Raw genomic sequence first — 13438 nt, 5'->3', positions numbered from 1 at the left:
CAGTGCCTCTCCCTCCCCTTGGTGTCCGTGCCCCTCCCCCTTTTTTTCCACTGTGTCCTGCAAAGGCCTTATTGGTACTGCTTCCTTCCATTCCCACCCTGGGGAGCCTGCTTGCGTATGCCTGGGCTCCTGGGCTAGAGAATGAATGGCTGGGGCAGAGGTGATTGGCCTCTGTATCGCCCTTGGGAGAGTACATCAGCAGGGCTGAGGACAGTGGCAGCTGGAGCTGATGTCACATTCTCTGGTGGGGAGGGGAGGTGAGTAGGGAGGGAACCAGCACTCCAAGACTGCAGAGGAGAAAGAGGTCTGAGAGATCTTCCCAGGTAGCAAGAGAGCTCATAATTGTGGCTGCCTTGTGGACATCTTTGTTTCATGGGCTGGTTTCCAGATGCTGTCTCTGGGTCTTGTCTCAGTATGACTCAGTAGATGCCCCTCAGCTCCTCTCCTTCACTGACCTAAAATACACACTTAAAAGGAACTGTATGTCCTTGCCCTTCTCTCTTTAGTGTCTTTTGTTTTTCTTAATTGACTTTAAGAGAGAGAAAAATCAGTTTGTTGTTCTTACTCATTATGATTTCTTTAAGTGCCCTGACCTGGGATGGAACCTACAGCCTTGGCATATGGGGACGATGCTCCAAACACCTGAGCTATCCGCCCAGAGCTTTAGTGTCTTTTCTTTATCAATCTCTCTTCCCTCCCATTTTACCCTTTCTCTCTTAGCTGAGCTTTCCTAATCACCTAGCCTCCCCTACCCATTTTCATCCCATATCACAACACAATATGATCCCAGACCATCCACCAAGGCAGGGATTCATTCAGAGCCTCTTTTCTCCTTCCCATCCCTCATTGAAACCTGACTGTCCCTGGGCCAAACAGAGGTCTCTGGGATAGCAGTGAGGTAGGGGGGTGGCTGGACCTAAGAGGGCAGAGGTAGGACAGATAGAGAGTCCAATGGAGTAGGAGAAGGGGGAGGAGTGGGACAGGAAGATGGAAAGAGAAGCACAGTGAGAGAGAAAAAGTGACTGAGACAAAGAGGCAGAGGCTAAGAGTTAGCTGAATGCCAGCATAAGGAGCTGCGAGAGAGAGAAACCCACACAAAGAGAGCACAGCAAGACTGGGAGCAGAGAAAAAGAATGGAGAGATAAAGACAGGAAAGTCACAGCAAGAGAAGGCAGTTGGGAAGGGGCTGGGCAAGGGTCAGACTGGCTCTCCTGGGCTCCCTTGTTCTGATGGACCATAAATCTTGTGTGTGTGCACATGTGTGTCTGTCTATGTGCATGTGCATACTGCACACATGTGCAGGGGTTGGTGATGGGCATAAGGATGATTCCCACAATATTTTCATTCCCCCATTTCTTTCACGAGCCTCTTCCTTGGGGCACCCCACACCAACCCCTCATTTCCCCGTATTCCTGATGCTCCAGGGGACATTCCCAAGGTATTTCCGTGTATCAGGAATCCTGGCTTTCTCACTTGGAATGCAGACCTGCTGGAATGTGCAGTCAGGTTCTGTAGAATCAAGAGGCCCCATCCCCCCACACCCCATGCCTGCTCACCAGCTGCTCCTGTCCATCTTCTCCTCCCACTTTCCTTGTGTCTCGCCCTCCTCCTCAATGACCCTCCCCCAGTCTCTTACCCTTAGCCGCCTGGGGCCCAGGTTGAAGGGGAGACAAAGACAGGATTTATCACCAGGATAGAGAAGCAGTCAGAGACCAGGGCAAGGGCAATGGCTGACCTCCCTGGGATGGGAGGGAGTGCTTGGCCAGATGCTGGGAGGCTGGAAGCCTTGGGTTCCAATGGCTCTTGCTCACAACCCCCACCTTTCCCCATTCCAACCTTGTTCTCTTCCTTGTCCCTGAAAATTTAGGGAACAGAGAGAGGATGGCTTCTAGCTGATTTTAGGCCTCTTAAGGAAAACCTGGGAGAAGACTGATGTCTTAGGTTCATTCTCTTATGGATGCTGACAAGGATTTGGAAACCAAGTGGCAATCAGGCACCAATTGTTTCCAGGACTAAAAAAAGAGTTTGGGTTTAGTACTGCAACAGATGTGATGGAGAGGGACTTCCTCTAAAATAGAGGAACTTCTGTCAAGAACAGGCCCTGATTGCCACTAGAGATAAAGGTGATTATTGGTCCAGAAAGATGGAAGATAGGATCTTATCTGGAAGTAAAGGAAGAAATGGAATTCCCCAAAGGTTACTAGCTCCAGCCCCTCTGAAGAAGCCTTCCTTCCTGAGATCCTCCAACTGCCTCCTGCGAGGTATGAGGAGCAGCAGGACCCTGCCTTTACAGTAAATAGACTATTGGCCTGAAATTGTCTCTAGTCAGACGGTAGGGTGTGTGCTCAGAGAGGGAACGGTATGATCCGGGAGTTTCCCAGAAACCAGACTATATATCTTTTAGTGAACAGCTCCTGTAACTTCCCTAGCTGTCCTTGGAGGTCCCCTATGCCCTCTAACATCTCTGTATCAGAGGCCTCCATCAACCCAACTCTGAAGCTCTCACACCCCTTTCAACTTCTGGCATCCAATATTCTGCTTCCTGCCTTCACCCTACTGTCCCGGGAGAAGGCTGCTAGCGTTACCTCCAGTTGAGAAGAGGGTGGAAGGAAGAGAAATCAAGGCAACTGAGAGCTTACAGCCTGCCAGTCTCACCACAGTCTCACCACCAACCCATTCTCATCCAGGTCTGGTAAGAGAGGCCTTCTTGTGGTTTCCTTTCAAACTCTTTTACAAGCTGACACCATTCCTTCAGCTCCTGATGGAAAGCCAAAATTTGGAAATTTTAAGTGGGAAGGGGTTATGGATTGGGAGGAAGAGACTGAGAGAGGGGACAAAAGAATTGGGGGGGGGAGGGGTAGTGCAGGGTAAAGACAAAAAATAGGAAAAGGGAAAAGAAAGCATCTAATTTTTTCCTCGCTCCCCTTTCCCCCAGTTGAGAAGGCAGATTTACAGCCTTGGTTTGGGGAGGGGGGCGGTGAGCATAAGGAAGACAGATCTGCAGTTCTGCCCTCTGAGTGTCTGGGTACTTAGCTTTAACTCCCCCATTAGCATCAATCCCCATCTTGCTGCCCATCCGTCTTCTGACATCAGCTCCTTCCCCTTTCTGTAGCCCAGGCTTTCTGACCCTAAGTGGCTCTTAAAGGGCCAGTCTAGACCCTACTCTCCCTCCCTTCTCCCACTCCAAGCAGCACAGCCTGATGCATGTGGGCATACTTGCACTGTGGCCATCTTGTGTGTTTGGTGGGGAGAGCTCTTCCCTAGCTCTCTCTGTTTTGTTCTCTTTAGATCCCCCCTTATAATTATGGGCCCCTTTTTTGTTCACAACCTACCCAAGCCCAGAGTAAGCCCTCTGAGTGGGCTAGGGAGAGACACATGGCTTTTGGAGCTGAGTGCTGGAGAAGGCATGTAGATCCCCAGACAGATTCTCTCTCATCCCTCCTTTCATGGAGGCCTGGGGCGAGGGGTTTCTCATCTCAGCCAGCAGCCGGGTTGGACAGGTTGGGGGCTGACACTCCTAGGAGATGCCCCACATTCTTAGCCTCCTTTCCCAGGTACCCAGACTGTGGTGGGGTGGGGGGGGGCTAGTGGGGGATTTCAAATCTTCCTCGCCCTGTGAGGGAGGTGACATGTCAAAGAAACCTGCCTCTGAATTTCCTGAGAATTTCCCTATTTTTCAGCAACTGAGCTTAGGGTGGCAAAGGTGAAACTGGCTTCTCCCCATTTCTCCCTATCTTCTGCAGAAATGCTGTAACTGCACTCCTGGGGCTATGTGAATGCCAGGATGCTTGGAAAGTTCCTCTCCCGTCTGCCTTCAATCCTTCCTGCTGCAGAGATCTGTAGTCCTCTGAGGGTTTCTCCAGGAGAGTCAACTTCTTGCCTGAATATTTGAAACTCATTCTCTACTTCCCTCAGCGCTCCCTTCCCTGGCTCAGGATAAGAGGGAAATGGTGGGTTGGGGGCCTTGGGAAAGTGGCCACGCTAAAAATAGGAGCCCCCAGCTGCACCCTCACCCCTTATTTATCACCTTGCAAACCTCACTCTCAAAGAAGCATAAATATTCCTAATTCATGAAGGCCAGCCCTGATTGGAGAGTGGGCAAGGGAAAGGAGTGAGGTGTAGCGAGTGGGGAGCCTAGTGTAACCTTGAGGCCGCAGAACATCTCCTGAGGGAAGCACCTAACTTGTCATCTAGCCAGTGCCTGTGAGCCTTCAGTGAGAGGAGTAGGAGTTGTTTCTCTCAATAGTTCCTCTGGGAGTTAGACTTTTGTCACTACACGCCCCCACAAACAAATAAAAATCCAACCTTAGCTCTTTCTTCTCCATTAATTCTCCTTCCTTCTCCCTTCCTCTTTTCTTCTATATTACCTTCCAGTTCTCCTTTCCTGCCCCTCTCACACCTCTCTATTTAGCTTTTCTCTAATCTTTGCTCCCCTCAGCCTCGCCCTTTTCAAAGCCATTGTCTGAAGAGAAAATTTCCCCTCTTAATTCAATCTGGATAGTGATGTTTGAAAAGAAGTCTCTCTCAGTTCCCGGATCTCCCCGCTTCAGCCCATTTGCCTCCTTCAGCGCGCCCTTTCTTTTCGATCTCCCCTTCTCAGATCACCTCCTTTTTCACACCCTCAGCCTTCCTTTTTTTTCTGTCACCCCTTTGGCCTCCTCAGTTTCCCCTTAGCTCCTGCAGTTCAATATCCACTCTCCCTCTTCAATCGTCTCTTCTGTCTCCGCTCTACCCCCAACTCCCACCCCTCAGATGCCTCCGCCCACTTTTACCCCCTCAAACCCCATCCTCTGCTTCAGTTCCCATCGCCAACACACCCCATATTCCCCTTCCGCTAGGTGAAAGAGAAGGAAGGGGCTTGAGGAACAGGCAGAGGGAGTGCGGTTCCTTGAAGGGAGGGAGAGAGAGGAGAAAAAGCTGGGGAGAGGGAGACGGAAGCAGTGGCAAGGGGAGGGGCATTCCTCTCCCCGGCTGCGCCCCCCTTCCCCGCAGGCACTGAGCCATAAATCAGGCCCAAGGTAGTTTGGCCAATGGTAGAGTGACTCGTAAATCGGGCTGTCAAGCTCAGCCTATGAGAGGCGGCGTTAAATCAAATCCTGTCAGCGCTTGTCCAATGAAAAGCCCTGGGTTGACCATAAATCTGCCTGTAGGAGACAGCAAAAGAGAGAGAGTGTGCGGGTGAGCGAGAGGGGTGGGGGCGGGCGACTGGGGAAGGGCGCCAGGAGAGGGGAGCGGGAGGAGGGAGAGAAGGAGCTCGTGAGAAAAGAGACGGTAACAGAGGTATAAGAGATGAGGACAGCCTACAGGACAGACGGACAGATGAAGAAAGACAAAGAGAAGCCTTGAGTGAGAGTGTCAGAAAGTCAGCTATAGAGCTCGGGCTCAGGCGGTAGACCAACACAGATAAAGCAACAAGGAGACGAACACTGACTCACACTCAGGAGGGCCCCCAAATGCCCATATTCCCCCGAGACACGCGTGGGCTCCGCATCATGAGGGACTTCATGCGTGGACACACGAGCCATTCACACCCGCACGAGTGAGAAAGCCTGAGAGAGAATCTCCCACCTCTTTTCCCTCACTCAACCCTAAACGAAATTAGGGGCGGGGGGTGGGGTCGTGGTGGTGGTGGTAAATGTATGAGCTGTGGAGGGCGAGAGAGGACTGGGTTACTTTCTTGCTAAGATCTGTCCTCTCTGGCCTCAGACTCCAGGGTTTCGTTCTGTGTCCCTTTGAGTCATTCCCCCCCCCCCCCCCCCCCGCCAGCGACTGATAATTGGGAAGTCCCTCCTGAAGTCTAACCTCGATCCCTATTGCTACTCATTTCTACTTGCTAAAACTTTTGAATTGCTTTTAAGGAATATGAAAACAGAACCCCTTTACAATGCTTCAGAGAATTGTCAACTTTCAGAATCTTAGAATGTCTGAGCAGGGCTTTAGGGTTCAGTTGGTCTCTTGATTCCAGTTTTAAAAAGATTGCTGTCCTGTAATAGTTGGTACTGTGCTCAGACTCCCTGCCTTCAAATCATGGTCATACCACTTACTAGCTCTTTCTCTTGGACAAATCGTTTAACCCAAATTGTGCTTCACTTTTTTTCCACTTGTAAGCAAGATATTATAATAGATACTTATGGTAAATTTTGTGGAGATTACACAAAATAATATACAATATTTACAGGATTTAACACAGTCCTGGGGTACATGAAAGTGCACCTCACCCTCACTTTTTTACAGAAAATAAAGTCCGAGGCTCAGAAGAGTCAAGGGTCCTGCTCTGGTTCACAGAAATAATTATCAGAGAACCTTGACTGGAACCCTGGTCTCCACACTCCCAGGCACATGTTCTTTGGTCTTTTATTTTATTGTTCATCCCACCCATCTGGGCTCCCGTCTCAGCAGACTGAACTTGATTCAGTTTAGGCTGTTGTGATTTTTGTGGAAGAGGACACTTCAGAAGCACATGTTCTGGATTAGGAGGCAGGATATCTGGGCCCTGGAAGTTAAAATGTGAGAGTATAGATCTGCCCACCTCACTATAGTTCTTTTTTCCGTTGTCTGAATTCTCTCTGGACATTACTTTGTTCTCTCAAACCTTGGAGGCAGGGAGGGAACAGCATGCAGCCAGAGCAGTGTCACTGTCAACATGATTCTCATTCTATCCCCAGTGTCAGCCTTATGCCCACCCTGCTCCACCACCTTAACCATGCAGACAATAAATACCTCATGAATAATAAATATACGTTTATTTTCAAGTATAATTCTTCACTTTTCTTCTTAAGTTTGAGGAAAAGGGAGGGGTGCAAATACAGGTCTCCACCCCTGCTGGTGGGAGAGGAGAGGATATCTCTGGACTCTCAATCCCTCTGACACTGTCCTCACCCGGGAAAGGAAACACAGAGAACTAGCGTCACCTGGTGGTCACAGGTGCTGTAAATTCGTGTGTGTGCATGCACTAGGGTGACCAGATGTTGGTCTGTAAGAAAAAATAGTGTGATCTCCCTTCAACCTGGCTCCTGAGCCCTCTTACTAGAGTCTCTGCTCTGCTTTCATAACCCAGGATAACAAGAGCAAGTCTTGGGGAACTGTGAGGGGGAAGGTGAATTAGCTCCAACCAGTGTGATCCTGCCAGGGCAACTACCTGTCTGTTATTGCCTCAGCTAAGCTTAGTTCCATTTCCACAGAGCAAGAGTCCTCTCTTATGGCCATTCTCTTTGGATAAGGCAAAGGCCAGGAGGCTAGCCTCACTGAAATGGTTGTCAAAGCTGGATTAAGTCCTTGCCAGGTGGCTCAGTTGGTTAGAGCATTGTCCTGATGCTCCATGGTAGTGGGGTTTGATGCCCAGTCAGGGCACATATAAGAATCAACCAATAAATATAAAAATAAGTGGAACAACAAACTAATATTTCTCTCTCTCCTTTCGTCTCTCTAAAGTCAATCAGTAATTTTTTTAAAAAGCTGGATTGCCCTGGCTGGTGTGGCTCAGTGGATTGAGTGCCAGCCTGTGAACCAAAGGGTCACTAGTTTGATTCCCAGTCAGGGCACATGCCTGGGTTGTGTGCCAGGTCAGGTCCATCCCTAGTGCGGGGGGAGGGGGAAGAGACAACCACACATTGATGTTTCTCTCCCTCTCTTTCTCCCTCCCTTTCCCTATCTCTAAAATAAAATCTTTTTTAAAAGCTGGATTAAAATTTTGTTTTGAGCTGAAGAACATCTGTTTGCAGGGATTGGGGGATTCTGGCAGCAGTAGTAGGAGATAGGGGCCATTTCTGGGAAGTTAGAAAGGAAGGCTAATAATCATGAACAAACTCACATTTTTTTATACCTGGAAACCCCTCAGCAGAAGACTGTGTCCCAGGCCCACTGCTTCCTGCTCCTGCTCCTGCTCTGACCTGGGTTCCCCCAAGCCCTCCACTATTAAGTTCCAGCTGCAAACCAACACTGGCCTATTTCCTTCTACCCCAAAGATGACACCTGAGCATTATAAGGATGGAATTAATTTATTGATAATTAATAATACACCTTGAAGAGCCTAGGGCTGAAACATTCAGCAAGGGATTGAGAGGCCTGATTTGGGGTTTAGGGGGAGGTTATCTATGAAAATGCTCACACATCTTACTTTCATCTACTCTCATACCAGTTGGCCACTCTAGCTCTAGATGAAACAGTCCCAGATTCTGGTGACTGGAACACAGCTCTAATGGAACGTACGGAAACTCTGGGGCCCTTGTTTTAGGAGTGAGCCATAAGCTTGGTGGAACTGGCGATTCATGGCTACATAGAGCACAGGGTTGATGCAACCATTGAGCCAGGTGAGGTTGGCAGCAAGCATGTGGACAATCTGGGGAGCCTGGACCCTGGCATCCAGGATATTGAGCAGCAAGAAAGGGATATAGCTCAGGGCAAAGCAAAGGAACACTGCAAAACACCTCCGAGTCACCTTCCTAAACTCTGATGGAGAGTCCTGAATTTTGGGGGTTCTTTTAGTTGGCCTGGTCTTAGAAGTTGCCTGTGGAAGGCTTTTGTCTGTCATCTGCTTAGCTACTTTGCTGTTGCTCTGGTCCCCCCCACTTCTGGTGAGTCTCCTTCCAGAGTCTGGGTGGTGACAGCACTGACTGACTCAGACGAAATCCCCTCACTGGGCCCTCCTGATGCCATCCCACTGTCCAACTCCTGGAAATGACCAGGCATGGCTTCATCTGTCCCAGCCACGTGGCTGGAGCGGACACTTGCATGGTGCATCTTATACTGATACAGTGCCTGTGCTGCTCGCTTCACCTGGCGGTAGATGAGGCAACAGAAGATGCTGACACTGCTGAGCCCAAGCACAAAGTAGATCCCCATGAGAATGGTGGTGGAGTGTTGGGCTCGAATGCGGTCAAAGCTGCAGGTGCAGACTACGGGCCCCAAGATATATACAGGCCAGAGAGGGGCAAAGCTGGCCACACCCACCACCCAGGTGCCCACCATTGCCAACACTATCCCCTTGGCACTGAACACTTGGGGAAAGAGCTTCAGGTGGGTAATGAGGAGGTAGTGTCCCAGGGCAATGAGGCGGAGGGTGAGGATGGAGACAAAATTGGACAGAAAGAGGAGGAGCCCAAAAGCTCTGCAGGAGGTGACACCAGTTCTTCAGTGCAGGTGGAGGTAGGTGTCCACAGAGAAGAGCTGGAGAAGGGTGCAGTAGAGTAGATCAGCTACTGTGAGGTTGGCGATGAGCAGGATGAAGCAGGTACGGGGCTTGGGCTGGACGACCAAGGCCATCAGAGTGAGCACATTGCCCACAGTGCCCGTCACAGCTACCACAACCCCCCCAGGTAACTGCCACATAATGATAGCGCAGCACAGACTTATGGTAGCAGGAAAAGTTGGCATCAGAGTTGTTCCACATAATGGAGGCTGAGGTAGGGTCAGGTGGAAGAGGAAGAGGGAGTCAGAACGTGACTTTGAATTTAAATCTCGAACAATTCTGGGCCCTTGGATACCTGAACTGCTCTGAGAGCTCAGAAGAGCTTCCTGAGCCATTCCCAAGCCTCTTTACCCTGATTCCCAATTCTACCTCTCTTCTCAGACTCTCTTAGACCTTTCCCATTCTCAAAGATTTTCTGAAATTCTTACCTAAATATCTTGTAATCTCTGTCCACTCCAAACTCCAGGCCTCATTCAACATCCATCCAGGTACTCTCAGTAACCCCAGCACCCTCAAACTTTTAAAATTCTTTCCCTGCCTTCTAAGACCACCCAGGAGTCCCCTTTCTGTATCCAGGATGCTGCTATAGTCCTTTCTGCCCCTTTTCACTACACACACAGGCTGACCTCATTTTTTTTTTCCTGTTTTTACCACCTGTGAGATGAAGAGACAAAGAAAGAAAGGTACACCCACCATAATATTACTCACCTGAATCTCCCAGCCTCAAGTTCTTTCTCCAGTGGAAGAAGAAATCAAACTCACTGAAAGGGCAGTCCTTTCTAGTGGGCAGTCAGGCTTCAAACGGGGTACCCTGCTTTCATGTCCTTAATTAAGCTAGACTGAAAGAATAAGAAACTCCCCAGCTACTCAACCTCAGCCACTTCTTTCCCCGCCTCTGGTCCTGCTTGTTCTGCTTTGGTTAGTGAAATCTCGGCTTCTCTGTTGAAATTCTGCTACTTACACCAAAGCCATCTCATTTCTCCCTTTCTTCCTGATACCCAAGCCCTGTTTACATTCTGTCTCTGCATGGCAGAACACTTATAAGATCATTGTCGAGAATCGTCGAAGCATGGAGACAGAGCATCTGGATATCTAGGCCACTTATCAAGGGGCCAAAGGACAAGACCAAGTTCCGGGAGCAACTCTAGGCACCCCAGAAGCCTTGGCTCTGTTTTGGGGGAGCACTGCTTCCCTCTCTCCAGGACATGGAGATGACTCAAGTCAGAGGGCCCCATGTGATATCCTTGCACATCTGAGAAAAGGAGCCAGATGAAGTAAGGTAGGAAATGAAGCAGTCAGGATTCTGGCTTCACTCCCCACAGGGCTCAGTTCAAACACTCATCCATTCACTCAATAAATGCATATTGAACCCTGGCTGGTGTGGCTCAGTGGATTGAGTGCCAGCCTGAGAACTGAAAGGTCACTGGTTTCATTTCCAGTCAGGGCACATGCCCAGTCCCCAGTAGGGGGCATGGGAGAGGCAACCATACATTAATGTTTCTCTCCCTCTCTTTCTCCTTCCTTGCCCCTCTCTCATAAATAAATAAATAAATAAATAAAATCTTTAAAAAATGCATATTAGTGCCTACTATTTACCAGATTCTGAACTAGACACTGGGGATACAAGAAGTTTTGGTACATGGGCTTGTGCATAGTCTAGTGGAGGAGGCAGGTGTGTACGTGTATAAATGTTTAATTGATTCTCTAAAGCAGGGGTCAGCAAACTTTGGCCTATGGGTTAAATCTGACCTGTCATTTGTTTTTGTGTGGGCCATGAGCCAACAAAGTTTTTTCCATTTTAAAATGGTCACATTTTGAATGGTTATATAAGTACCTACATAATATCTTCAATTTTGCCTCTTGGCCAGCACAACCTAAAATATTTACTATTTGACACTTTAAGAAAAAGTTGGCAACTCTTGGTATAAAGTGTATCAGGAACTTAGGGGAAAGGAGCTAGCTGTTAAGGAGGAGGTCAAGAAAGGGTCCACGGATACCTGTGTTAGATTTTGAATGATTAACAGGAGTATTTTGGGGAATATAAGTAGGACATTCTAGACAAAGGGCACAGGATGCATAGAGTTCACAAAGGTTTAGGAAGAGGTGAACAAAGAGTGTGAAGTAGGGAAGAACAGAGAAGATCCTGGAGAAGTGAGCAAGGCTGAGATCAAGGAGGGCTTTGTATATCATGTTGAGGAGCTGGGGTTTTATCCTCAAGACAAGGGGGAGATTAGTGCTAAGAAAGCTGTTGGGAGTGAAAGCACGCAGGCCAGAAATGAGAGAGAGCAGTAAGGAGGAACCAGTTCAGACAAGGGAGAAGTAGGGCCTGAGTCAGGGCCAGGGTCAGCTCTATGGGCATGCTACCCATGTCATGGCATAGGGCCAAGGGTCCGGTGCTTGGTTTACTGTTCTGTAGTCACTATCTTGAGATTTTTTTTAATCCTCATCTGAGGATATATTCATTGATTCAAGACAGAGGAAGAGACAGAGAAACATCAATGTGAGAAACATTAATCGGTTGCCTCCTGAATGCGTCCCAACAGAGGGGTGAACCTGCAACCTAGGTATGTGCCCTGACCTGGAATCCAACCCACGTCCTTAAGGTTTACAGGACGACGCTCCAACCAACTGAGCCACACTAGCCAGGGCTTGAGATCTTTTTTGAACAAAGGGCCCTAGTGTTTTATTTTGCACTGGACCCACAAATTATGTAGCCAGTCCTGGTTAGGGCAGTGGCTGTGGGAATAGAGAACAGTAATCAGAATCTATAGGTTGCTAAGAAGTCAGACAGGACTTAGTAGTGACTCCGTAGATGAAGGGTTAGAAAGAGGGAAGAGTAGGATGAATTCCATTTTTACAGGTGGATGGTAGTGCTCTTAATAAGATAGGGAGCCCTGGTCAGTATGGCTCAGTTGGTTGGAACTACATCCAGCAAACTGAAAGGTTCAATTCCCTGTCAGGGCACATCCCTATGTTGTGGGTTGGGTCACTGGTCGAGGCACATATGAGAGGCAACTGATAGATGTTTCTCTCACATTGATGTTTCTTTCTCTCTGGAGTCAGTAAACAAGTATTTATTTTTTAAAGTTTTTATATTTTAAAGATTTTATTTATTTATTTTTAGAGAAAGGGAAAGGAAGGAGACAGAGAGGGAGAGAAACAACAATGTGTGAGAGATACATCCATCGGTAACTCTCTCATGCCTCCCACCTGCCCCCAACCTGGGACCTGGCTTGCAACACAGGCATGTGCTCTGACTGGGAATGGAACAGGCAACCTTTTAGTTCCCAGGCTGGCACTCAATCCACTGAGCCACACCAGCCAGGGCAAAAGAGAGATTTAAAAAACAAGATACAGAATGTGGGGAGCACAAGTTTTAGGGAAGAGGTAAATCATAAATTGAGTTTTAGATCAGGTTTGAGGTGGTTGTGGGGCATGCTAGTATCCTAGCGTCTCTAGCCTCAGTTTCTTCTAGCCCCTATCTCTCCCCACATGTGACCCAGCCCCTGCTTCTCTCCACTCACTCTCCTATAGGGCCAGAAATTTGGATATCCAGTCTCTGACTTTTTTTTAGCTAGAAAGACCTGAACACAAAAAGAAACAAACCCCAAACTCCTTGTTGGGTTTCATGTCTGAACCCAGACTTCACAGTCCAAACCCAGGAGACCCCTATTCCCCTCTCCTTCCTCTTTAACAGCCATCATCCTCCCTCTTCCTTTCTTTTGGAAGACTGGGAGGGAGGTAGAAAAGGGGAAATGAGCAATGATGCAACTCAGGAGGATCCCATGGTGATTCTGGGTTCCGGTCTAGCCTTTTTTGTTTGTCCTTTTTTCCACCCAGAAGTGCTAGAGGGAAGGGGTCAGAGCGTCACTGGCTAATTTTGGGAGTGTGGTTGAACTGAATTCTGCAGATAAAGAGGAGACCTCTCTCCCCCCCTCCCCCTCCCCCCATTATGTAAGAGAGAAGGGTGTGCTGTATTGTTTCACAGAACACTTACGGAACAAGATGAGAAGGTATTCTAGCATATGTGTAAATAATACAATCCCAGTTTTTTGGTCTTGGATACGTGAAGTCTCAGTAAATTTTTAAGAGACCCAAATGGGCTCATTTTGCAGATAGGGAAACTGGGGTCCAGAGAAGGGAAATACTAACCCAAAGACACTATTTATATGGGGCAAAGCAGAGTGTAGAGCTCAGATTCCCAGTCCCTGCCCCTACTTCTTTTCATGCCTTGCCTGTTTCTGGCATGGG

General features: G+C 48.5%; 1 protein-coding gene across 1 annotated transcript; it reads right to left on the bottom strand.

The window, feature by feature from the left end:
• Nucleotides 1-8194: 8194 nt before the first annotated feature.
• GPR84 (G protein-coupled receptor 84) lies at nucleotides 8195-9388 on the bottom strand. Its single transcript, XM_024575392.4, is given in 3 exon segments — nucleotides 8195-8563; nucleotides 8566-9309; nucleotides 9311-9388. Coding segments are annotated over 3 exon segments (1191 nt in total).
• Nucleotides 9389-13438: the final 4050 nt, after the last annotated feature.

The sequence above is a fragment of the Desmodus rotundus genome, chromosome 3 (assembly GCF_022682495.2).
Source record: "Desmodus rotundus isolate HL8 chromosome 3, HLdesRot8A.1, whole genome shotgun sequence".
NCBI classification, from domain to species: domain Eukaryota; kingdom Metazoa; phylum Chordata; class Mammalia; order Chiroptera; family Phyllostomidae; genus Desmodus; species Desmodus rotundus.
The sequence above is the reverse complement of the archived record's forward strand: the minus strand, read 5'-3'. Positions and strand labels throughout refer to the sequence as shown.